This window comes from Chamaea fasciata, unplaced genomic scaffold (genome assembly GCF_029207755.1).
Source record: "Chamaea fasciata isolate MVZ Bird 193981 ecotype frontalis unplaced genomic scaffold, bChaFas1.0.hap1 SCAF_7, whole genome shotgun sequence".
NCBI classification, from domain to species: domain Eukaryota; kingdom Metazoa; phylum Chordata; class Aves; order Passeriformes; family Sylviidae; genus Chamaea; species Chamaea fasciata.
Window position 1 is genome coordinate 18,189,238 of NW_027094092.1, and position 26,986 is coordinate 18,216,223.

Genomic DNA, 26,986 nt, shown 5'->3' on the forward strand with positions numbered 1-26,986 from the left:
GAACCCTGAATAACACAGTTTAGCACTTCTTTGCAGGCTGACATACCCTAACTCCGCAAAACAATCTCGTCCTTTCATGGACTCCTTTATTTTTGTACCCTTTCCCGTGTGGAAGTTCAGCCAGAAAACAGCACCATTGCATCATTCTAACCCCACCCATATGAGGAATTGTGCTGGGTGTCACTTTTTGCTGATGTTGCTACTGAAATTAAATCAGACTGTTACAAAATGTGTCTAGAACAGAGATGGAGGCAGATCTAAGGCAATGATGAGCACAGGGAGCCCCAGGGCATTACTTTAATTAAGATAATCCTATTTGTTGCTCATCCTGAAACAGGTTATGCCAGAAATTATTTCAGTTCCTAGCCTGGCCATTCTAGGGAAGGAACTGTAAAAGGTCCCCCTCTTTTTTTCCAGCCTTATTTCCTATAATCTGTGGCAGTCACAAGACCCAGACTGCAATCAGCAGCACACAAGGATGCACACAGGCTGCAGGTGGGGGAACAAAAAGCCAAACCTGCTGCTCTCTGGTGGTGGCTCATGCCAAGGGTCTGAAAAAAGCTGCTTTCTTGCCCACTGACAGGTGGCTGCTTTGGGGTCAATTTCCTGGATGGGTACACAACCTCACTCCACCGGCTGACATTTCACCACACAGAAGACGAGACAACAACCTAGGCCTTGGTCAGATACTAACTAAGATGCTGCAAAACACAAAGGCTTGCTTGCAAAGTCCCTCTTCATCAAGCACTAGATATGATCAGATGTCTGCCAGCTCCAGCACATGAACAGGGACTGAAAAGGTTGGCCCTGAAGTCCAGGAAGTCCCAGTCTGGAAAATACGATGGGTTTCTATATCATTCAAGCAGAGTCAAACTCAGGGCAACTTCCCTGTGAAACTGCTTGCGGCTCCTGCAACAAGGGTTTTTTTCCCCTCTAATAAAGCACGGCATATCAAAATTAACATCAAAGGGAAGGTTCTTGTTTTCAATAAGAGGATTTTTTCAAAGATGACACCTTAGTCATTGTAAAATAACACAGAGCGGCTGTCTTGTGACATTTGAGTTTCTATCATGTCAGCCAAGTGGTGAAAACAAACCTGAAGGAAACATGCAATGCAGATGTAGCAGCCTGAGCGCTCAGAGAAGGAACAAAACCAACCCACTCTGCTGTAGAAAAATCAGATCAAGGGCTTGTCACATTTACTTTAGCTACAACAAAACACACAGCCCTCTGACATGATTGTGATCCCAGCATAAGGTCCTTGAAATGCCACAAGCTGAACTGCATTCAGCCCTGGCAGCAGGAATATCTGAATAGCTTCCATGCTCCTGACACAAGAGCATGGGGGGTTTCACATCTAGGTGTAGGACACAACCTAATTTTACTTCTTTTATTAAAAGGCAGCAAACTTCTTTTGTGCCTCTCAGTGTCTTTGCATTTAACAGTGTGCGGCTGCTGCACACCTTACAGCCTGCACTTGCCTTGGTGCAAGGCAGCAGGTGTTAGGCTGGACAGGACTGAAACCAAAGCTCCTTTCTACTCCGCAGGGTCACCAGACTGCTCCTTCCCCGCTTGGGGCCAAGCACTGCTTCTCTGTTTGCTGGGCGAGGGGATGGCCGTTTCCGGTCTCTCAGCATGGGACAATGCCATCCCTGTGTCCTGGAGTCATCGACCATTTACAGGCTGTTGTTTATAACAGCTTTTATTCTACTACAAGAGCTTTCTGATTTTCTGACCCAAAGACGCTTAAAACCCACTTGCTGGTCTGACCCTTCACCAGCCAGCAGATCTGAGTGACATCAGCTACAGCTTAACACTCCCACTAATTATCAAGGGAAATGCAAAACAGGGACCAGAGATCGATACTGCTCCTGCCTGTCCCCACCATCCGTTCCCGGAAAGCCAAGGTGTGCTAAGATCACTCATCATTACCCACGCCAAACACCCTCCAAGACCTGAAGGAACTCCCTGTACCCCACTGGAATTTGGTGGTTTACCCACAAGGTCACTAACCAATTAGTGCTAACTTCTAATTAGAAAGAACCAAGTCACAAGAGAGCCTCCAATTTTGCCTGTGGAGCAGCACTGATTAACAAAGTAATTAGAACCACCCTGAAGTGAACAGAAGGATTATAAAATCCCAAGCCCACCTCCACCCCAACCCTGCTGTCATCAAGATGATTTTGTTTCTGGTTTGTTTTTGTTTTTTTTAAGAGTGAGACTACAGCTGGTCTTTGGCTAGCTAAACTGGACATGACTCCTGATAGCTGGGCAAGAAGAATGCTCTGCTCCACGTTGTCCCTACAACTATGCAGATATTTCTCTCTACATGGGCCTTTTAACCAAGTTCAAATTTCTCCCAAAGATTCTCAGCAGGAGGTAGAAGCAGTCCAGCCAAACACCCCAGTCCTCCTACTAAACAGGTCGGCTGCAGATGCCATGGTGGTAAGGTAATGTCAGGCTTCAGCCCTCTCCTGTGCAGAGTGCCACACCTCTGCAGGTCAGACACAACACTCCTCTCCTTATCCAGCAAGGGTCTTGTCATTAGGTTCAAAGGGGTTTTTGTTTCAAGAAGTTTGTAAGAGGAAGATATAAGAGATAATGTTTATTAAAAACAATTCTGTTTTGAAGTGGTGTTTGGTGCAGAGTTCATTTTAACACCAAAGCCAAGACATAATGGTGGTGTCTCCATCCTTGATTTCCACAGACAGGTGTACACAATATAATACCTAAGTGGCTTCTCACAGGCACAGCTAGGAGCAAAATACAAAATCTAACTATTGTTCTAGACAAATAATTCTTCCCCACAGGGAGAATTACAAGCAACATCAGCTGGGCTGTATCAGTCACATCTCCCACATCATTTCCAGGAGGTGGAGGCACGGAAGTGACCTGAGGTGTGCACTGCCCTCAGCTCTCACAGGGCAGGGAGCCAGCTGGGCACATGAACATCCCTGCTGTGCGCCGGCTTGCACAGGGAAGCAGAACTGCAAACACGGCAGCAGCATTTGGGAAACCCTTTTTAAAGCTATGTAATTCAGAACAGGACTTCTACCTCGACTTGTAACCCAGAAATTTCTAGGAAAGCTTTAAAATATTAAAGACTAACAACTAGAATCAGGCAATGTTCCAGAGATCTCAGGTTTTTTATTGACTTTTCGAAAGCCTGACTCATCATAAGGATCCATCACACCTACCCTTCCACACATACACTCTTTCTTTTCCTCCTTACCTTGTCACTGTTTCTGTATTTGCCCCATTTCTTCAGCATCTTAAGCCACTTGTCCACGCGTTCTATTTCCTGCTGTCTTTGCTGGTGCAAGGGAGAAGAAAAGACAGGACAAATTTAAGAAAAAAAGGCCCCAGAAGATGCCTCCTCAAAACAGAAAACGTCCTCCTATTTGGTGTAAACTTCAATGCAAAGACCTTTGCATCAGGGATGGGAATAATCCACAGGTGTGTGCAGAAACTGGTGATTTCAGCACTTGGTAAGTAAAAGCAGCATTGGTGAAAATGATAAGACACACAGGCTTAACATAGAGGAAGCATTCCCAAGAGTATTCCCTGACAGTAAAAATCTTTGCCGGTCCAGCTAGACTCAAATCCTATATTAGATCAGCAGAAACATGATTCAATCTCATTTAGCAGGGTCCTAACAGAGGACATGCTCTCATCTCAGGGGAGATGAGGGTTACCTACAACTTCCACCATCTTCTCTTGCACATGCAGCCCCCTTTACGAGCCACAGCCGCTGAGCACTGTGCCAAAGCAGAGGGAAAAGCCCAGTATTGCTTCAGGAGGTGCTTTTTCAGTGCCATGTGAAGGAGGAAAGTTGTCTGACCCAGCAAAATAAAAGCTCCAACAGCTGAGCATCGTGCAGATTCTCCACCTCTGGGTGAGCAGCAGTGACCAGTGGGTGCTGGCTGCCTGCTTTGCTCTTACTTGCTCACTTGTTTCCTCAAAAAACATTCCCTCCCCAGCCGGTGTGAAAAGGATGCCACATCCATGATGACAGAGCTGGCAGCTCTCACCTTCTCCTCCAAGGCGGTGCGGGTTGGCAGCTCCTGCTCGCTGGAAAAGCAAGGGGTCACTGGTTACTTCATGGGCAAGAAAGGGTGTGGCAGAGCACAGGGTGCTGCAGCTCACAGACCACCTCAGACACCCGAGGGGGTATGCCCTGAGGACTTTGTGTAGGACTTCCTACAGCTGTCCCCAGTATGAAAGAGGTGGGGGAAGCACCATCCAAAATCCCATCACCCAACAGGAGCTCTGCAGGGTAATCAAGCACTGGACACAACTGGAAATCCTGAGGAGATATATCCTCTTCAATACACGCATGTTCAGCAATTTAAAGGGTGGGGAAGCAGAACAGCAATTGCTTAAACCCCCCCTCCTGCATACAGAACACCCACTATTATACCTTTTGTTCAGAATCAGAATAAAAATAGTTCTTTTTAAGCATTCTTCCCGGGCACAGGGTGTGTATGTAATTCATGTCCCACTTAGGATGGAGATTTCCTAAGGAAACCAAAGACGATCAGGTATGTTGTCTGGTCTCTTCCTACACTTCCCTGAATCATCAGGTGCAAACACAAAGGCCTCCCTCTGTGACACACCATGGAGGCACAGAAGCATCAGCCTGCACCTTCTAATGCCAGGCTTGTGGTAGGAAACCATTTCTGAGCCTTGTTTTGCAGGAGATTGAAAGCATCAGTGTGTGGACATGCACAGTTGAGGAAGGGGGCCTGTTTAGTCTTTCCTCCTGCATTTGGGATTGATCAAGCCAAGCCACAGAGCAGCTTATGGGAGAGATGCTGGGCCAGTCATGCTCCATGCCAAGGATGGTCCACACAAACACACAAAAAGGTCAGAGAGGAAAGGAGAGGGCAGGATGAGGACTTACTGCAGGAATCCAAACCGGTCTGTAACTTTGTAGAGCGTGAAATCAGCATCTTCCCACTGGTCAATCTGAACTCCTTCCTGTCTGCCCTGAAATCAGAAAGGACACCTGTGTGAGCTGGTCCCAGCATCAGGAATGCCCTAGGGTCTGTATCACGCACCCAAGGCCCACATCCCTCTCTCCTGAATGATAAAAGGCACAGAACCAGGAGAGCAAAACCTGCACTGAAGAGCCAAAAAAAAGGCAGGCAAGAGAAAAATGCCAAGTTCAGCCTATCCAGCATTCCACATGTGCCTCTGCTAGAGGCTGGGAAAAGCTATACATCAGAAAAAATGGTGCTGTTGGGCATAAGCCATCCTGGTGTTAAGGGAGCACTGAAGCACCAGAAGCTGAGCACCTTTCAGTGTCTATGCTGAGCACACATGGGACCCTCAACAAACTCCAGGGATGTAGTGAGAGAGGATGTATAAGGAGAGAGCTGGCATGAAGCCTAACGCCATGAGGGTTACTGGGGCAATGCATGCAGGGAGGCAGAAGTTCTTATTTGATGCATTCCTAATTGATTAAACAGCTTCAGCCCCAGCCAGCATGCTGGGGAGAGGCATGAGGCTGGTACCTTCTCATACTTGGCGACGATTTCTGCTTTTTCCTGGGCTATTAAAGACTCTATATCCTTCTTCATATCAGAAGCTGTAAGGGGAAAAAAAAAGCAGGAGGGAGGGGAAAGGAGATAAGTAAATGTGTACACAGCATGTGAAATATTTTAGTAAAGTGCTAATACAAAAAACATTTACTGACAATTTTAGCTTCCAGCCATATCCCACAGCCAAAATTAGGCTGAGGTTCCACAGCCGCTGTACAGAGCATTTGTGGAGCAGTCAGCTCCCTGCTCCCTGCACTGGGACACAGCCCAACCCGAGCAAGGGGGGTTCTGTCTTTGCCCTCAGGCACACACATGACAGTATGAAAGACATGGCTTTTAAATCAAGACATGCAAACCAGCCACAGAGCGCTGGCCCAGCACAGGACAGGTGCCAGCTGGGCACTGCTTGGCACAGCATCCATGTGAATGACAGCAAACCACCAAACTCCTGCCCCACCTATGGATGGGAAGCCAGGAGATGCTCTGTAGGGGCATCCAGGGGCAGATTTAACGTCAAAGAAGAAATTGAAAGAAGTTTTTGCCTACTGAAGTGTGCACGAGACAAGTGAACTGCCTCTAGGTGATTACTTTCTATATACAATTCCAAAAGAAAACAAAACAGCAGCAAGATGTCCCCTCCTATGCTGAGAAGGACTAGTCTTGGTCTAAGCAAGACCCAGTCTAGGTCCTTGAGGTCTGTGCCCACTGGTCTGCTTCATCCCATACACACACCTATGAGCAAGGTAACTTCCCACATCAAACACAATTTGAGTGTTGTCCTGTACAAAACCAAAGAAGTATCCTCCCTGTCAAGCCATAACAAGTTCGTCATTCACTAAAGATGGATCTAACACACCAAGAAGAAAATGTAGGCAGACAGAACCCCAGGGAACTGCAGTTCCCAGGGGTGGCTGTAAGGAAAAAGGCTGAGGGACGGTCCATCAAGTCCTCCTCTTCTCAAATTCTATGGAGCCACAACCAGCCCGGCTCATACCACCTAACAGCTACGGCACCAGCAAAAGCCAGACCACCATAGGCCACATTACCCAAAGCTTTTGGCCATTGTAGCTCTCTAATGGATAGCTTAAACCACAACAAGGAGCCATCCTGACCTCCCTTCAGAAGGAACCTGAAGGATTCTTTCCATGGGACATGCTATCCGAGCTTCTGGCTGAAGATGCATCTCAGCAGCACTGTTGGACACTGAATGAGCCACAGCAGTCAAAGGCATAACTTAGGATCATCTGATGAGTGGGATAAATTGAGGAGAAAAAATCCTCAGGGAGATATGAGGAGCAAAAGCATCAGCACTCTCCAAGGCTCACACCACTTGTCTGCACCCTCAGACACCTTCAAGAGATTATTTGCCTCATCTTAACAACTCCTTAATGCAATCTGTTTGCTGGCACCGTGTCTTTCAGGCATGGATGAAGATGACCAAGAGATCCAGCTTTCCCTAACTCTTCATATTGAAAGCAGCCATTTCTCCTAGCTGTCAGCCATGTGATAGAAATATTGTATCACATGCAATATAATCAGGGCTCTTCTGTGACCCCTTATCAGGCAGCAGAACAAGCATGGCATCACTTTACACTCATCCATTCAGACACTGGCAAAATGCAAGTTCTTCAAATTCACGCCTGGTATGGGTGTATCTTCCCCTGTTATTGACTCCACAATCAAAACAGAGCAAGGACAGAAATATTAAAGTGTATTCTGTTCTTTTATTTTTCCAAGCTGCAGCTCTTATTTAAAATTTGAACTTTGATCAGTACATTTTAATCACAGTTTAATTTTCCAACGTAGCAAGGTCTGAGTAACTGTCTCACCATGTTACCTAATACTTCTGCATCTCCTTCTTCTCACATCTCCTGTGAAACTTACAGGAAATTTCACTCTCCCAATTTTGACTTTGTTGTTGTTGTTGTTATGGGGCCAAAAAATTCCAATTATGTCTTTTACATGCTGCTAAAAATACAAATATTCTGCAGGCTACAGGAGAAAAATAACTGTATGTCAGATTAAATGGGCAAATTTTCAAGACACTTATGAAGTGAAGGCTATTCCGAACATCTCTGACCACACTCTAAGAGAATAACAAAGGAAGAGCAACTTGGTACCATGGGAGGATTTACACAGCAAGAACACATTATTTTGACATTCACCTCTGAAAAAGCCTCTCTGCAGCCAGAAACACCAGACTTGTGCAAAGGAGCCAGTTTTTCATCACATCCCTGGAATATGCATATTTGTTTTCTCTTTCTATAACAGTGGAAAAGTCCAAACTTAGGAAAAAACTTGAAAGTAGAGAAAAAGGGTGATGGCAGTGGGAAGGATGGAGATGGCAAGTGGCTTCACTGGCCTTGGGGTGTGACCATAGTGCTGCTGCTTGAGAGAGCACAGAGACGGTGCTGCGCCCCATGAGGTGGTTGCCAAAGTGCTCTGGAGAGAGAACGGAACACAGCCCGGCTCTGTAACAGCATATATTGAATAGGGGCATCTTTATTATTTAATTCTGCACACACTCAAATTCCAGAGTAGTTTTGACAACATGATGTTATATAGCCTTTGCTTGAGGGAAATGACACCTTGTGTGCATGGAAACTATTGAGACTTATTTTCTGAAGGATTTGATGAAACATCTTTTTACTTGATGTAAACAGGCTTCCTGTAAATAGGAACAGGTTGTACCTGCCATGCTTCTCCATATACCTATGTATAACTGCATACTTTCTTTTTTTTAATACACCACTCAAATTACTTTCTCAAGCTTGCCCCCCCAATTTTCTCCTGAGTGTACTGTATTTTCCTAGGAAAGAGATTTTTTTTTCCATGACAAATACACAAGATGAAGCTGCTATGAACAGGAATAGTAAGAAAATGTGCACAATGCAACAATGGTATTAGATAATTTACTAGGATATAAGCAACAGAAAGTCCTGAACCATGCACATTCAAATTCAACCCCAAAACAAAGTTATGAACTAGCTCCTTCTAAAAAGAGTGAGTTGAAAACACCCACAATCTGTCATCTCACACTGACACTTGCAGCTTCCAGTTTACAATTTAAGGAAGTAAATACCAACGACAATAAGCCTAAAGATGTTTAATGATAATGCATGTTACTGCCTACCCACATTGAACACTATCCAACCATCAGCAAACTTGAAATAAAATACCCAATTTTTGAATGAAAGAAACTTTCCTTAAACTAATTCACCAGCTGGGATCTCAAATATTGGCAGTGAGAAGAAAGTATCTGCACCAAAATCTAAGACTTCATCTCAAATTTTTTCTCCATAAATGAGATTTATTGTTATACCCTTCCCATCTGATATTTTTCCAGTCAGATCTGCCAAGCTCCCATTGCCCCAAATGGGATAACACCCTTCAGGACCAGCCTGGCTGGGAGAGGGGAACCTGTGTCCACCAGTCATCAGCCCAGTGCTGCAGCCCTGCTCACTGCCCAGGAGAATTGAGCGTTTCCCATGGCACAGCAGCAGTGCTCCTTGTGACACAGCCTGGGACACACACGTCCCCTGTCACCCCCAGCCACAACACGATGTCTCACGCTTATCAATTCATCAGCAATCACTCTGCCAGTAGTTGGCAGATGGACTTTTGAAAATGAAAATATCAGTAAAATCTCTTCTGAGGAAACACAGCACAGCAACACGTTCTCAGTCTCAGGCTGGATTTGAGGATATTCTGGAACCCAGTTTTTAAATCTTTTGTACTGTAGAACAGTATCTACTCAAGCCATTTGAGATTAAGACTACATGTTTTGTAGTTGGTTTCTATTTGGCAGGTCACTGAAAAAGCAGAAGTGGGTTTAGGTGAATGTGTGTTCTCATTCTGAATGTGTCCACTTATATTTAAATAGAGACTGCTGCTAGGAGAAAAAAATAAGGCAAGTTTTGACACACCATACTTCACTACTACTCTAGCCTCTATCAGAGTGAAACTACTGCTGTGGAATAAAGTAGAAAAGTTACATACTTACTACAGTCACACCCCCCACTGTTGAAACACAAGTCACCGTTCCTGTTTCATGTTCTATTTTAAAAGCACGTTTAAACACAGCATTTCATGTCTTTAGCCATCTGTGGTATCAGCCTGCAATTTTTGCTTTAGGGGAACAGTTTTAAAGCAAACGCATATATATCTATGCAAGTGAAAATGCTTACACATCTGCTAAGAGGCAAAAGCCTCTCACAAGGTATCACCTGCAGACAGTGGTCTGCACCACTTCCCAGCAAAGCACTTTTAAAGCTACTACTCACTTGCAAAGCTACTACTAGTTGTAACAGTGATTCATGCACTTGCACACCTTGGAATAAACCTGCCCATGCAGAGCAGTGAAAGCAACTAATGCAAGCTGCAAGAAGTTGAGTAAGCCCCATCAGGGCTTTTTAAGTGCATGAAACAGACACCTTGACACGCTTCAAACCACACAGGCCAAGGGCTTGGCCTAACCTGCCCATCCTGGCTGCCTGGTAGAATCTGTGGGGACAGTCAGTAGCTGAAAGGCAAGAGGAGCTGTCATCAGAGGCTCTTTCCCCACATGCTGAAAGCCTTTCCAAAGCAAAGCCATGGCATTACACCACTGCACATATGTACTATGCACAGCCAAAGCGAGCACGGCTTTGGGACTGCTCCGACTGCACTGCCACAGCCTGAGGGAACCTCAAAGCCCCCCAGGGCACCCAGGAGGAGCTGTGGGCTGTCACAGGTGGGCACTGGCTGCCTGGATCTGTGCCTGCAAGGTGACAAGCTGAGGAGGAAGTGACAGCCATGCGCTGCTGACCACAGGCAGAGCTTTTGCTTCGTGAGAACCAGCCCCATGAGGAAGTCAGCCTGCTCCTGAGGCTGTGGTACAAGACTGGCCAGCATCCTCATCTCTGGTGTTACAGCTGCTGCAGCATTTTTTTTACTAGAACCCCAAATTTCTACTCCAAAATGGACAACGCACTCAGTGCACTTGCATCAGGGACCTCTGCTAACCCCCGTGTGCAGATTCTCTCTCATTAACAAACCCAGACTGCAAACATCCTGGCCAGCACAAAAGCTGGCCAGCTTCAAAACACATCACTGGACTGTGCATCCCCAACCTTAGCTCAAATCCAGCCCATGATTACATCCCTGCTACCAGAAAGGAAATCAAGACCTGCACTCGCAAAGTGAGTTATGGCTTCAGGAATGAAATTACTATCAAGCAGGATGAACCAAGATTAAGGAGATCCTGTTTGCATATTTATTTCCTTGACTACAACCCAGAAGAACACAAGCAAGCTTTTTTGTTTGTTTGTGTGAAGAGCATAAGGAGCACTAAGCCAGCTAAATTGCAGGAAGGGTTTTTTTTTTAACTGTCTTGGGGTCTTTGAAAATGACTGCTCATAGATCACTTTAGATGAATCACAGATGTGCTACAGAAAATTCAAATGATCTCCCGTCCTAGTAAACTTGCATTGTATCTGAAACTGCACTGGATGCTGCGCTGTATAAAACCACAGTCACCTCCCTTAGCAGAGGTAGTAGGAAAACCAAGGCAGAACCTCCACTTTCAGGCCACCAGCAATACCCCAACAAGCCAGTGCATTCAGCATCACTGTAGATGAGATCCTGCTGATTTACTAGCATGTGTAACCACCGTATATGACAGTTCTCAGTGTGATTCTCATTTGCTCCAGAACCAGTTTGTGAGTTTGGAAAAGACAGGATGAAAACACAACCCAGCTCCAAGCAAAGTGCCCTTACCTGAGCCTTCTATCAGGTGCCAAGATTCATCAGTTCAGCTGGAGTTGTCCACTCCCCTGAAGGCATCTACCTGGCAGGAGCCAGCTGTCTCTGCTGCAGGGTGGTGAGGACCCTCAACTGTCTGAGCCCACCAGTTGAATGCCCTTTGGCTCACCCACACGGCCCCAGCTTCACGTGGAGGGGGCTGCTCCCCTCCACCCTTGTCCTTTGGCACACGAGAGCTCACCGCAGGCGGCTGGGAGAAGAGGCAAGGCAGGAGGCAATCCACACCCTCTCGTCCCCTGGGCTCACTGCAAAGGATATAAGAAGTTGGTCAGTTTTCCAGTTCTGACACAGCAAAGGCACCATCCTCTACCAGCAGAGGAGTCTTTGAACACAGAGGAAAGGCAGCAACTTGCATGGCAGAAGAGCTGGCACCAGCCGTGCCACTTGCGGTTCTCCCTGATACATCCAAACAGCTACACAGTCCAAAGGACAGCAGAGCCCAACACAGAGCTATCACTTACAAAAAACAACTTTTTAGTTCTCTCCTTCAGCAACTCAGAGAAGCAACACGCTAATTCCACACCCGTGAAATCAAGACAGCACCCCAAAGCATAACGCTCTGCTTGAAGTCAGCAAGCACTGGGCAGAGGAAGCACAACGGACATCTGTCATGAGCTGCCACTTTAATAACACCACCTCTCCTCCAAACCCCCTCACAAACACCAGCAAATGGGACTTTTCCACAGGATCCTGAGCTGTCCTGTGCTAAATTTCCCATTATCACCTCTACAGCACCCAGACACAATGACTTAGAGGTCCCAAAGTGCAGAAGGCCTCACACCCTTTCAGAGGTGGTCATCATTATAATCAAGCAACCCATTACACAGATTATATTTTATATATGTTATCATCTAGTAGGTTATGATGCATTTTACACACATTAAATGCAGATTACACACATTTGCCTCTATTCTCCCAGTCTGCACCAAGCTTTTACAGCACAGCTGCAAGCTGTGGTGACAATGATGACAACATTTTGCTGCTAGACAATGGCAATATCAAGAAACCCAAATACATTGGCCAAATCTTCTAGTTATAGAAATAATTAAAAAGCCATGTAAGACTGCAACTGTATGCTATCCACCCTCCTCAACACGAGCAGCACTACACCAATAAATAAAACTTCCCTCTACCCTCTCCCTACCATCCCTCTTCCTTTGCTCCCAGTACTTACACCTTGCACTCATTCTCACACACGTTTTTGGTGCTGTGCCTTCTCCCTAAGGATGGAGATGGGAGGAGATAAACAGGAGGGCTGATAAAGAGATTTGGTCTCCTCCTGCTTAGGCTCAGTAAGCCCAGCTTGGTGTTTCTGCATAGCTCAGCTGTTGCAAAGTCAGAAAATGCAGCTTAAGACGTAAGCTAAACCCTCTGAGCAGAGCAGTGAGTCTATAAGCAATTCTTTGTCAGCTTCTATTTTTAGACCTCACAGGGAATAAACGAGCATCCAAACATTTTTTTAAAACTCTTTTTAATGTGAACTCATCTTCTAGAGACGACAATAGCAAAAAAAAAAAATCAAGACAAAGGACTGCACAGAAATCAAAGATGCATGACTTATTTTTTTAAAGCATCATTATTTAAATGATTTTTCACTTGAAAAAAATAAGTAAACTGAAGAATGCAAAGGTCCACATGCTTCTTTTGGGAACTGAAGATTAATCTTCTCTCTGTATTCCTTCCTTTTTCTATTTCAGTGTCTATTAAAAGCGAGGGGGGGAGAAAAGCCAGAGGGGAAAGAAAAAAATATATAAATCCTCTTTTTTTCGGGTGATGCACTGACCTGGAAGGGAACTATACCAACACAGAGTTCAGTAAATGGCTTCTTCTGTTTGCTTAAGACTGGAAAAGCAGTTTGCATTTCTTTAACCATGAACTAAAGGAAGCTACAATGATGGTCATTCTCCACTTAGACATGCATTCCTCCTAAAACACTGTATTTTATTCTTTTTGGTATATGTAGCAACACTACAGGACACACTACTCTTCCCTGGTCATTCTTGCCTCCAGCTATATTTGGCAATTTTGGGTAAGCCAAAGGCTCCTTTTGCTATTTAAAACTTTCCCTGGCTTTGGCAGTGTCAGCTAGAGGCCACCCACCCCCAACACGTGCCTGAAGCAGCAGGGTGAGGACACGCGTCCTGGCTGATACCCAAGATGTCACCCTGGGCACTGTGGAGCTAGTGATGCTCCCTAGCCAAAACCAAAGGAACAAGGATGCAAACATAACTTATCATGCTGCCAGCACCCTGTGCTCTCTTTGGCACAGACAGGCAGCATCTTTTTAAAAACACATACAAGGAAATAACAAATGTATCGTTATATAAAGTTGCTGGTACAGCAAATGAAATAAAAGAGCAGGAAGTTAAAAATCCACTAACAAGATTCAGCTTGTCTGTGAAAAACTTGTTCAAAATAATTATTTAGGGGAATGACTTGTATGCTGCAGATAAACGAGTTGAAGTGAGACCTGTACTGACTCTGTGTGTCTTACACTGCTTTCCAGAGCCTTTGCCTTCACCTCTTTTTTAGGAGGGAGGGATCCTCAGCCATTAGCCTGACCCCAACTAATGCCCAGCCCCTAGGAACCACCCTCATTCCTTCAATCACTTTAATGAGTTTAATCAGCTCACACTGTCTCCAGATACAGAACCCTTGTAGGAAATTATTTGTCTTTGGCAGCCTCTGCTGAGGACACTCCCTGACTATTTTACTGCCAGTGTCCTGGACTTGCATTACCTTCAAACAGCATCTCCAGATGCTAATACATGAGCTTTTGTTAACTTGCTTTCTTCTATTAAAGCCCCATGCAACCATATCCAGTAATAGAAAACTTAAGGGAAACAAGAAGTATTTGATCCAACACCGGAAAGTGCTGAGAAATTGTCTCCCAAAGCTTTTGTAACAGCCTTGGAACTATATGCAGGACAGCATTAGGATACATAATTTTTTAAAGTCATATGAAAGGAATCTTTAATTACAACATAACTTTTTCTTTTTGCTTGTTGTTAACTCCTAAAATCACCCCAAATTAAGAAATGCAGGAATTTTTTTTTTTTTTTTGTGCGTGTGTGTGCAAATGCAACATTTTACTAAAATCATAGAATCATAAAAATGGTGTGGGTTGGAAGGGACCTTGGAGCTCATTTAATTCCAACCCCCATGCTAAGGACAGGGATGCCATTCACTAGACCAGGTTGCTCAGGGCCCCATCTGGCTTGGCCTTGAACACTTCCAGGGATAGGGCATCCGCAAACCTTCTGGGCAACCTGAGTGTTCCACTGTCTCACTATCCCCTGAGTAAAGAATTTCTTCCTAACATTTAATCTCTTCTTTTAGTTTAAAATCATTCACCCCTGTCTTATCCATACGTGCCTGTGTAAAAAGTCACTCTCCCTCTTTTTTTCTATGCCCTCTTTCAGTATTGGAAGGTCCTCTAAGGTATCCCTGAAACCTTCTCTTTTCTGGGCTGAACACCCACATGTTGAGATGTTCTCACAGGAAAAGTGCTCCAGCCCTCTAATCATCTTTATGGCCCTTCTCTGGACCTACTCTAACAGGTCCATGACTTTTTCATGCTGACAACTTCAGAGCTGGACACAGCACTCCAGGTGGGGTCTCACCTGGGGGTAGAGTTGAGCAGAAGAATCCCCTCCCTCATCCTGCTTTGGATGCAGCCCAGGATGCTTTGGCTTTCTGGTCTTTGAGCATACACTGTTGGCAAATGAAGAGCCAGCTCCAAGACAGAACCTTGAGGGACATGGCTTGTCACTGGCCTCCACCTGGACACAGAGCCACTGATCACAACTCTCTGAATACATCCAGTCAGCCACTTTCTTTTCTACCCAGCAGCCCACCCTTCAAATCCTTATCTCTCCACTTGAGAGATAAGGGTGTCATGTGAGACCAAGTTGAAGGCCTTACAGAACTCTACATCAATGAGACCAGCTGTTCTTCCCTTGTTGAGTGTTGCAGTCACTCCACCAGAGATTGCCGCAGGGTTGGTCAGGCACAATGTGCCCACAGTGAAGCCATGTCGGCTGTGTCAGATCACCTCCTCGTCTTTTGCACGTGCCTTAGCATTGCCTCCATGAGGATCTGTTCCATGATCTTCCAGCCACAGAGGTGAGGCTCACTGATCTGTAGTTATCAGGATCCCCCTTTCTACTCTTCTTAAAAACAGATGTGATGCTTCCCCTTTGTTTCAGTCACCAGGGACTTTGCCTGACCACTGTGACTTTTCAAAAATGGTACAAAATTACTTGCCAACCACATCACCCAGTTCCCTCAAAATCCTGGAATGCATTCCATCAGGCCCCATAGACTTGTGCTTATTCAGTTTCACCAGATGGTCTTGAATGTGGTTCTTGGCATACATTGGGAGGGACTTCACTCCCCCAGTTCCCACCTGAGAGATATGGAAAGCCTGACTGCCAGTGAAGAATAAAGCAAAGAAATTGCTAAGTACCTAAGCCTGATCCAGATCCATTATTACCATTTTCCGTCCCCATAGTTGTTGTCTTCCCTTTGAGAGAATTGTCCACACTAGAAGTCCTCCCCTCTTCTCTTAGTGGAAAACTTATGAAACAGCAATGGTCATGTAGGACACCCTGTTAAAAGCAGCTTTCCAGATTAGGAGTTAATATGAAAACAACTCAAGGATTCTTGTGGTTTTTGAAGAGTGTTGAAATCAACATCTGTGCCATTTGGTCAGGGCTTCAAAACACATCTCACAATTTACTGTGTATTTGGCTGTTAGGATTTTACTGTGGATGATATAAACTTTTTATAGTTTTATAAACCATAAAAGCTGCCACAGGGGCCAAAAGACAGACACAGCTTTCCAGACAGGGAAAATCAAATGGCACACATACTTTGGAGCAAGCCATATTATTTCACTAGCAGTTTCTGTAGGTAAGTTCTATGTGCAATGAAATAATGCTCAGGGGAGTGGTGGAAGACAGCTGGGTGTATTGGTGCTGGATTCCTGCCACCACAGAGCCCAGGATCCAAGGGGATGTGCAACCAAGGGAGCCAGGTGACACGGACAGACATCAAACCAGATGCCACCTTTCTGTTTCTGGGTTTTCAGAGGCATACAGCACCTTTGATCAAACATGCCTGAGAAAGCAACACAAGGAACTTCAGAAAAGCCTGAGCTCAGAACCACAGTGGATCTATTACCAGCATTTACTGTTTTCCACATCCACAGCATTTTTGATATGAATAATGGACAGCAATGGAAATGGGATGAAACCAAGTCAAAGGGGACCAGAGCAGGCTCAAATCTGTCAACAGAAATACTTGAGAAAGGTTTTTCCAGTGAAAGCTGGAGCTCGCACGAAGAAAGTGACAGTATGAATGGAAGAACTAAAAAACTCACAAAACCTTTTCTTGGATGAGACAAAAGCAGAGGGAAAAGCTTAAGCACGAGAGCTTGTGGCCATCACATGAAGACAAGCACTTGGTATGACGGAGGCCCATGTAAGGCTGTCCAGAAAAGCAGCAGCAGACGGCTGTTCTCTTCAGGAAACAAACACAACTCAAGTATCACCTGCATTTCAAGATGTAGTTCTACTTAGCTGAAAACATGCTCAGCTGAAGAAAAAAAAAAAAGGTACTTTGAACTTGAAAGGTGCATTTACCTTAAAAATGCTTTAACATTTACCCAACAAAGCAACAACTAGACACTTCACTTATAAACACAAAATTTCAGTTACCTGCTACAAAAGGCATTTGCAAGCAGGATGATGATTTCCTCAGCAGCTTGGGAAATGAATCTTCCTGTTCCAAGATCAAAACCTGGGAGACCACAATGCATCCTACTGAAGGGCAGCTGGACTCTGCACTGTGCAAGAAAGCTTGGAAAAGGGAAGTTGCAAATAAATAAGCATCTAAGGGCTGTGGAGTGCCTTTTGATAAGAAAGAAACTTTTTTTCCCTGATGCAAAGAATGGGTCCGAAACAAAGAATAAGATTCCTAATTGAGTAAGAACATGCCTGCAGGCCTTCAGACAAGACTTCAATCTAGTATAGCATAGGAGCTTTTTGCCTTTTTTTTTTTTTTTTTCTTTTTTTCTTAACAAAGTATCAAATTCCTCAGCGGGGAAGGTTCTTTCCAGAGAACAGAGATCCGAGCTGGTTCACAGTTTATCATCACTGTCAGTTGAGTAGAGAGGGGGCTCCCTTTAAATTAAAGCACAGTTGCTTCAGTCTTGTCCTGGCTGAATACAAACCAAGGACTTCATCTCCCTGTTTCCCACTTCCCATGTAAGCCTGGATCTGAATTTCCATCTTGGCCACAGACCTTCCATTAGCATCTGCTTCACACACATGCACTGCTGCAGCAAAACAAAAGCTGTGCCTTTCCCACCCACTTCAAGCAGCCCTTCTTCATGGATATCTCCCCTGCTAGAGGAATGGTGTGCACTAAATCTCTTTTCCAGCAGTAAAGCCTGTGCTGCGTTACAGCTACTACATGTTTCTCCCATTTCCTTCCATTGACAGCAAACAAAAGCTTGTTGCTCACTGTTATCAGAAAATATTTGCTTTCCCAGATTGTTTCTGCCCCCCTTGTTTCAGAGGAGTTTTTAGCAGACTAACAGCTCACTCCCAACAATACGCAGCAGGGGGTTGATTGGAGACAGAGGCCCTTCGGAGCCCCCAGTAAATCCAGCCCAGACTGGGCACAGCCTGGTCCTGCCCTTCCCAGCCGTGCAGTCTCCAACACCTTCTCTATCCCCTTAGAGGTCCCACGGAGAAGACAATGTTCCAACAGAATGGCTGGAAAAGATGGGGCCGCTTTTGCACCACTGGCCTGGCTTCAAGTGGCTACCCCTATTTTCCAGCTGCAAACCAGCCCCAGAAGATACTGTGCCCACCCTGAGTATCTGCTGTACTCTACATATGCTCCTTCGATAACCTGCTCTTCTCACCACACACTGCACTTCCTTCCTGCCCGATCAGTTATCACTATGTTTCATCCCTAAACAACACAGATGAAGCTTCCACTCTTGCTGGTGCTGCTCCTTTAGTCAGTAACCAAAGGAAACATTCTCACACCAGGCACTAAGCCCTTGGCACTTCTGCTAATAAGTTGTGATAAAGAAGAAAACTAAGGTGTGACATGAAAACAGGGCACCAGGATTACAGTTCCCAAAAAAAGCACTTCTCAGTCACTCTTTTTTTTTAATTTAATCTTTTTTTTAGGCAACCAGAGCATCAAATGTTGGGTCCTAAACATAAGAAGGGCACCAAAAGTTCAAGTATTATTCAGGATATGAAACGCTCAACTACAGCCACCCAAGATGACACATTGCAGACTCATGACTGAAACCTGCCCACACTGACAGTGCCAAGCCCAAACAGCTTTCATCCCTGGGTGGGGTCCCCTGCAATGAAAGGATTACCCAGATAAACATTTTGTGTCCCAAATTTGATGTAAGAGAAAAATGCATAACCGGCACCTGCAGGAGCTCAGCACCAACCCTGCCCCATCTCCTGATGAAAATTCCCAGGAGGCCTTAACTCTGGCCTTCATTTTGGCGTAAGGCGCTGCCGAAGACAGATTTCAAAAATATGACCTTCAAAACTAATAAGTAAATTCTTGGTGCAAGAATACGGGGGCAGGGAGAGCGGTGCAGAAAGGATCACTTTGGCAAGTTTCTGATGTTGAATGATCCATAACCTCTTTAAAGCAAGATCCCCTTTACTGTGGCAAGCCCTGCCCAGCCCCAGAGCAGTTGTGGGACTAGTAAGCACCCCACACCACAGAGCCCACTCTCCTCAGCCAGTGGCCACAGGATGTGGGCTCAGTATTTTGGGGAGCAGCAACCTCTTTCTTTTTCCTGACTCAAGGCTGGATGTGGTCTTAACACCTTCAGTAGACTGGGCTGCCATTTCTGACTGTACCTCTGGTCATTAAAAAGGCACCACAGCATAAAAGGATTTGCTGGAAAGCAAAACGGACTCAGCTCATTTAATTTATTAGCAATTAGCAGAAACCACCGATCACTGATCTGGGTTCTGAAAAAAATTATATAAACAAGTAAACAACCACTTTAAACACCTTCCTTGTCCCTTCAGCCAGACACCTCTCCAGCCCCACCATCAGGCCCTTCCTGGAGAACTTTCCTGATGCCCTCTGAGATGGAACAGCACACCACAGATGCAGCACAGACCACTTTTGCCTGTCCTTCCTTCAGCTTGCTTGCTTTCATGTATGTTTATTATTTACCATCAGCTGAACTCCCTTCCTCCCACAATACAACCAGAGGCAAGCCTGGGGAAACGCATAACTGCTGCTCCCTTTGGAGAGCCAGACCACTTCCATGGGTAGCTACAGAGACACAATGTCAGCAGCTCAACCTGAAAACACTTCTTCTCTCCTATCTTTTAGATCACTTCTCTTTGAGAAACTTTTTCACAGCACCTTTGATGTTCACAAAAACTCAGAATCAGCTCACTGGTCCCTCAAGATCTGTGCTTGCTTTTCAGTCTGTCAGCAAGAGGTGAGGAGAAGCCCAGCACCCCTTGGATGATGAAGAACTTGATGTTTCACACAGGAATTTACTGGCTCTCTTATCTCTGAGACATTTGCAGATAAATCCCAAGAGACTCCAGACAGTCACCCACACCCCAAACCATAAAGACCTGAAATTTAAACTGCCATTTCTTATATCTGCCCTTCCATGGGATTCCCGCACTATAGCATCTCTATCTGCACATCATTTCTCTGACCAAGATTTCCTCTTTCAGCTATTTCAACCTTGATCCTATTTTTTTTAAGAAGCAGGCAGTGCCAATTAGACAGTCGCTACAGCCAGAGGAAGAGCTGAAGCACAAGCCATCTCTCTGGCCTGAGAAAGGTCCTTCACAAGGTACACCCATTGCACCCCCTTAGACACCAATATCCATCAGAACAGAGATTTCAGTAGTTCTGCCAATGGGCTGCTGCTCCCTTTTCTTCTCCACCCATCTTTATCTGAAAAAGCTTCTAGAACCACATAAGTTCTAAAGAAAGAGTTAAAGAAATGTATTATTAGAAGAAGGTCACAAAACAACAACTTGAGAATAGCTGCAGCTAAAAATACCCAATCCCCACACCCCAGCTTTAGGGAAAACATTATCAGATATCATTTCCCAGAGGTAAAAACATATTTGTTTTTTAATTAAGGTTGTATTTTGGACACTGCATTTTTTTCTTCTTTTTTGCTAGAGACCACAACAAGAGACCCTAGGAAAAGGCCTTGTTTGTCCCCACAAAGATCCCACTTTTCTGTGCTACCTCATTGAGAGACTCTCGGAAACTAGCACCCGCAAATCTGTATTTTCTTTTAACACCACCTAACTTTGCAAAGTAACTTTCTAAAGAGAACCAAGTATTTTGACCACCCATACAATGTTGCAGAGTACTTGTGCAATATGAATTTATTTTGAGTTTTTATTATTTCAGAGTACCAAGGAGGTCAATATTGGAAGGACAATAAGTGGAGCAGCAGTGCAGAGCAGGTATGAGCAAAAGGCTGAAAACTGCCACTCATCCAACCCAAATTCTAGACAGGACTGGAAAAATCTGCATTATGGACACACTGAATTAGTCTGCTGCTCAAAGTCTCCCAGCTCTAAAGAGCAACAGCCATGACGTACATCAACCTTAGGGCTTACTTCCAACAGCAGGATGAGCAGACTCGAGGAAATCAATTAACTCCCTCAACAGAGACTTTTATACCTTTCCACTGATTAAATAAGCTCTGGTTTACTGATCACATAAAAAAACACCCAGGAGTTACTGCAGGCAGGTAAGGAAACACCTGTGCTAACATTTTAACAAACTGAGCACACACAAGGGGAAGCTTAGCACACCACGCTTTCTTCTCCAGAGATGTAAATGAAACCCAGGAATAATTTCTCCAAAAAGTCCACAAACCTTGTCCAGGACACACTCACTACTTTATAATCCTTAACAAATACACACCTTTCCCCCATTCATAAATACTCAAACCAATACTTTTTAGAGAAATCACTCACAAAAAAATTTTGACAGTGGATTATTTTTGTGGCCAAGTCCTGCTCTGCTGCCCTCCACCCAATGCATCCTTTCCTCCACCATAAAACAAGCAGTACATGTCATATGTGCCCATTCCCACTGCTTTTTGCTTGTCCATGTAGGCATTTTTAACTTCACTTCACCTCCTTCCCTGTTAAAATTATTTGAAACTGGCCTGATGCAAATTTTAGGAGCATCAAAGAGATTCAGTGTGCAAGCCTCCTGCTTCTTTTAAGAAGAAGTTAAGGTGAATACCTGCCAAAGAGTGCTGCAAAGGACTAACCTGGAAGTGATGAGCAGGAAGACAAACAGACCACCACAGGCTATATTCTACTGCTAAAACATTTGCTAAAGATGCATCAGTGTGCTGGGGGGGGGGGGAGGGGGCCTCCCTGCTCTCTCCCCAAAGGAGAAGGAGAAGGAAGATTGGGGTTATTTTGAAGGACAGCCACTGAACACAACCACAGGGGTGTACTGGCAAAGGGGCAGGGCTCAGACTCATAGCCACCACCTCCCTCTGTCCGCTCAGCCTGGAGAAACTTGGAAGACGTGCCCACATGATGTCATTAATGGGCTGGTGTCTAAATAAAGGAAGCTTTTTATAGGATTTCTCACTGACAAACTTATTCCGGTAAACCCTGATAGCCAGGACGTCAAGCAGAAGGGAAGGAAAAGGGAAAACAATACCCATAGCCTTGCTGGGGCCTGGACAGGTGGGTGGTGTCTCAGGAAAGAAACCTAAACAAATTTACTCCCTAATACCTGTTTGTTGGATAAAAAGGACAGGGAAGAGCAGGGCACAGCGTAAGGGAGATGTGCTTTTACACCATCTGTCACAAGGACACACAGCCTATTTTGGCATCAGGGTAGGGGGGAAAAGGATGAAGATTAAGAGAGAGGATAGTGAGAGAAAAAAAAAAAAACTTTGCTTACAAAGAGAGTAAATAAAACGTACTTCCATGTCAGAGGGGTTTTCCAGCTTCATATTAATCATGTGGCAATTAATGTACTTCCTAACAGCAAACTGAGGAGTTCTGCATATTCAGAAGACTCTTGGCTGCAAATGCCTTAAGTTCAAATCATCAGCAAATACCATTTGCTGGAAGTTCCAAAAAAACAAAAACGAAAAGAAAAAAGACCCAAACAAACAAAAAACCAAAACCAAACAAAAATCTAACTAAAGGAAAGCAAAGTGTTCACGTATGCTCGTACGTCATCCTCTTCTTCCTAACTCTTCATCCCTTCCACAGCGCTATGAGGCAACTCCCCTTCCTCCCCCTGTCCCGTCGTGCATCTTCAGCCGGGCACCCACTTGGAGAGCAGTTGCAATAGCCCGGTGACTCATGCTGCAGTAATGTGGGTGGGAACTGCTCCCATGCCCAGCTCCTAAGGACACAGCCTTTTATGGTATTTTTAGCGTGAAAGCTGTTGTGGTTTGTAGCACTTTGCCTTTTGTCTTTCAAGAAAAGAGCTCACAGTTCTCCCTGGGGCTTCAAGGATGCAACAGTGGAGCCCAGGCAGGTGAGGAGCAAGCCAACCCTGGACCTTCCACACCCAGCCGCGGTAGGGATGCTCAAGGATGTCACAGCACGGCCAAACCGCAGGCTCTCCCTTTCCAGGCAGCGGGTCCATGGGTGACTGCACTACCCGGCAATCTCCGAAGCGTGGGGCATGTGTGTCACTTGTTCTGTGGACACTTTAACTACTGCAGCCTAACTTTGTAAGGTCATTCCCTGTGTCTCCCGAGTCCTAACCACCCTGTGGCAATACACTAACAAGCTCATCCTGGCAAACCATCAGACATTTCGTTTCTACCCTTGATGGGCTCCTGGCATATGAAAAGCTGGCAGGTCCCATCTGTCTTCCCTCAATTAATTTAAGACTACATCTCTCCAGAAAGTAGAGAATAAACTCTGTAGGGTTTCTACTCCACACAAACGTAGGTGAAATGGGGCAACAGAAAGCGGACAGGGATGTTACATTGAAACCAGGTTTAAAAGCATCAGGGAGAAGTACAGTGGCAGAAAAGCCACTTGAGGACCACAGCAGGTGGGACTCAAACTTGCCAAGGTAAAGAAGCAGGCTCACCTGTGCTCTTTAAAAGCTGAGAGTCACACATGAGATTAAGAGTATCCCAACATTACCCCATAGGGCTTGAAGCAGAACTGTGGCTGCAGACATGCAGTGGATTACTTTACAGCACAGCCCCCCATTCCCCCTTGCACCTGAAGCAGCATTTTCTGCTGTAGAAGATAAAGTTATGAGAGATTCTGCATCCCCAATCACAACTCTAAACAGCTACTGATTTTAGTCCTTTTGAAGTTATTAAATTCAAAAGGAAATTAAATTATAATCTGCACATGCCTAGTAAGTGTAGGAGGAAAGCTAGCAGGATGAACAAAAAAGCCGTAATCAAACCTCCCAGTGCAAGGCCACTGACATTAAAGCTATTTTTTTATTCTTCCTGAAACTCCAGTGAGCTCTGGAAGGAGTCAGCCTACCAGTCGGGCCAGATCAATGACAGACTGCCCATACAGAGAGATTTCACCAAGTGGGAAGCACCACTGAAGAGCTGCTCTTAGTGACTTCTTGGTATGAGAGACACCGTGAAGGGGAAGTCTGGGGGGCGTTTATGTGGGCAAGCACTGCACAGCCCACAACATACCTTGGAGGTGAGCCAACAGCAACAGATGAAAAACCCTCCAGCCCTAATGCAAGCTTAAAGGTCACTCAGTGCATTGCCCTGGGCACAGCAACCCCCAGCATTTGCCAAACAAGATGGCCCACACCAGGGGGACACCAGGGCTCCCTAGACAGACCAAGATGAAATCTTTTGCTCCTCAAGCAGATGAAACACATTTCCAAATGTAGGACGTCTTCCTGTTCTTAGATAACAGATCAAGATTACAGAATTAAAGTTAAAAAAAAAGATCACGTGAAAGGCTCCATCCTGTTCAAAGGAATACAATGCTTTTCCTGTGATCTTGCCCTAAATACCACAACATCACATTCGATTACTATCCCATCTTACTCCTAAGTCCTGCACAGCCAGTTTGGCTATATGAGAGCAAAATGAGCTCTGCCTTGCCTCATTTTCCCATTAAACTGCTAACTACGCACAGGAGTAGCTGTGTAAGAGACAGGCCAAGTTACTTAATTTTCATTATTCTTTACTTAGACCAACACTATGAAATTAGAGTAAAAAATAATAATAAAAAAACCCCAAAACAGGAATGGAACAGAATAATCAGCCTAAACCTCCTACAGACAGAAAAGGATCATATCCAAGCCTGAACTGAGGTTTACATATCCCACACTAGACAGACCTCTCTGTACTAAGCCTTTAGTTATCAAAACCTGCCATCTGCACTCCTGAGAAAGCCAGGAAAAGAGGAAATGCCAGTTTGCCCCTACAGGCTCAATTCTGCAGTTGCTGCAGGCAGCCTGGTGCTGCTGTGAGCTTGGTGTGCTGGCAGACCCCAGGGACCCTGCCCCGTGAGACCACGTGCCCGCCCCCACCTCCAGCTGTGCAGTACACTTGCATTTAACATACTTTTAGTACCTTGGCCCACCAACAAAAAAGCTTTCCCAGGCAGCAGGTTCTCTGCAAACCTAAAAGCATTGTGTGCTGATTCTTAGAGAGCAAAGACTTCCCTTAAAGCAGAAACCAAGTGGTGCCAGCACAGCCTGGACGTGGATGCACTGGTGCTTGGATGCATCCAGACTTTGCAGCTGATGGAACCTTCAAAGGAACAAGCTCAGTCTCTAAGTGCTTGCAGCCCTCTCTTCCTCCAGTGGGTGTCCCAGTGACCATCCTGCCACACACCTCCAGAGCTGGAACGCAGCCCTCTTTGGAGTAGACCAGACTGTGGCTTGCTGGCACAGCTGTAGGAAGGGATGGATACATGATTCTCCCCCTCTTCATGGGTAAAGGGCTCCCTTTAAAAGCAGGCTGCAGAGATGTGAGGCAGATGTGCCTCTCCAGGGGAAGAAGCACAGACTTAAAAGACTGGTTAGCAGGAGATTGCAGCCCTGGCTTCACTGAAATGAATATGAATGCTGCTAATGAATTTACAGCGCAACTCAGATTTCCACTGCTCTTCACACAAGGCCCATCTGAACTAACATGTAGTATTTGCTGAAAAAACTGAGCCTTACCAAGCTTCAATTCCTTATGAGTTTTCCATGCTCATCTTCTCACTTCCCCCTCTCAAACTTGCAGACAGGTTTAAGAGCAGCTCTGTTCTGGACTCTTCTCAAAACAGTTTGCATCATCGGGGTTGAGCTAATGTAATGACTACAGGAACCCTTGCAGGAGAAAAAAAAATAATTCAAGAAATTACATCCTTCACAGGATCTGCAGATGGCACGTTCCTCTCAGCAGTACCAATATTGTTTAAAGGACAGCAGGAGACTCCCAGAAGGAGATGCAGATATTGCTGTCACAGACTGGTAAAAAGAAGAAGGAAAAGGATCATGACACAGGTGGCATTAAAAACAGACCACACACTGTTTCACAGGAAGGAGCAGGGAAAAAAAAAACAACCAAAAGAAGATCCTACTGTGTGCAGACTTCACGACCTATTACCTTCACCAGCCCTTTGCAGGGCCGCAGCCTTCAGCTACGATCTGCTTAGCTGGAACCAGCCGACAAATTATATAGTAACTGGTGGCTTTAAAATCCTTGCAGAAAAATGCAATAAAATAAAAATCAGCTGGGCAAGTTCTGTCTGACAACTCATTTTTTTCCCCATCCAGTACATTGCCATGTGGAGAGAAGTGGTATGAATCAACCCATTTTGGCAGCACAAGAGAAGCCAGGATGCATCACTGCTCCACTACATGGGGAACACCCTCCAAAAGGCTCTGTTTACCCAGCGGGAGCCAATGCAATTCCTACACAAAGCCTGTAAGTACATTTAAAGCTCAAAAGTAATCTGAAACAGGTCCATTCTCCCCTCCAACTCCATAAATACAGCCCAAATTGGGTCATGTCCTAACAATAAATGAATGATACTCACTTAAGCCTCCGCTACACTGCTGACACAATCTAGGTCCTTTCATTCTCCTTGTACTGCAAGTACTAAAGATGCTTTTGTACATCCTCTGAAGTACTCCATTTAAAAAACCATCGTAACTAGGGCACCACATTCAGCTGCTCTTGGAAAGAAAAGCCATTCCCCTTCCCTCTCAATAGGCTCTTAGGAGGCTTTTAAAGAAAAAAAAAAAGCCTAATCCAAACTCAGCTCCACCAGGATGGCTGGAGTTGGGTGCTGGGGATAGGAGTGAGCCTGTACCACTCGGGCCTGTGGTGTGACAAACACCAGTAATAGCATTGCATGTGGGGAAAGAGAACCATTACCTGAGTCTTGCATCTAAAAAGCACCCAAAAGTCCCATTTTAAGTCATCAAGTGTGACAGCACAATTGCAGCATTCAACAGGTAAAACATGGCATTTTCTTTAAAAGCTATTGGGTACTCCTAAATATCTCAGGTTCTTTTTAGGGGATGACAGGATTATTCACTTTCAGTACTTTAGCATGACAAGGACTACAGGAACCAAGAAGTAAGTTTTTCTGTTATTTTTGCGTGGC

At 45.1% G+C, this 26,986-nt stretch overlaps 1 protein-coding gene across 4 annotated transcripts in view; it reads right to left on the reverse strand.

Moving 5' to 3' along the window:
- Positions 1–26,986, reverse strand: part of LOC136292292 (USP6 N-terminal-like protein) — a 76,445-nt gene that overhangs the window by 19,809 nt on the left and 29,650 nt on the right. Inside the window, exons 3-8 of one of the 4 annotated variants that reach the window (XM_066187797.1) lie at positions 25,551–25,700; positions 11,301–11,590; positions 5,517–5,590; positions 4,904–4,989; positions 4,032–4,071; positions 3,233–3,313 (exon numbers count right to left, since the gene is read on the reverse strand). In XM_066187797.1, coding sequence (XP_066043894.1) covers positions 3,233–3,313; positions 4,032–4,071; positions 4,904–4,989; positions 5,517–5,582 — 273 coding nt within the window. In that variant the 5' untranslated portion in view covers positions 5,583–5,590; positions 11,301–11,590; positions 25,551–25,700. The other 3 variants (XM_066187798.1, XM_066187796.1, XM_066187799.1) reach the window with 3 other exon arrangements.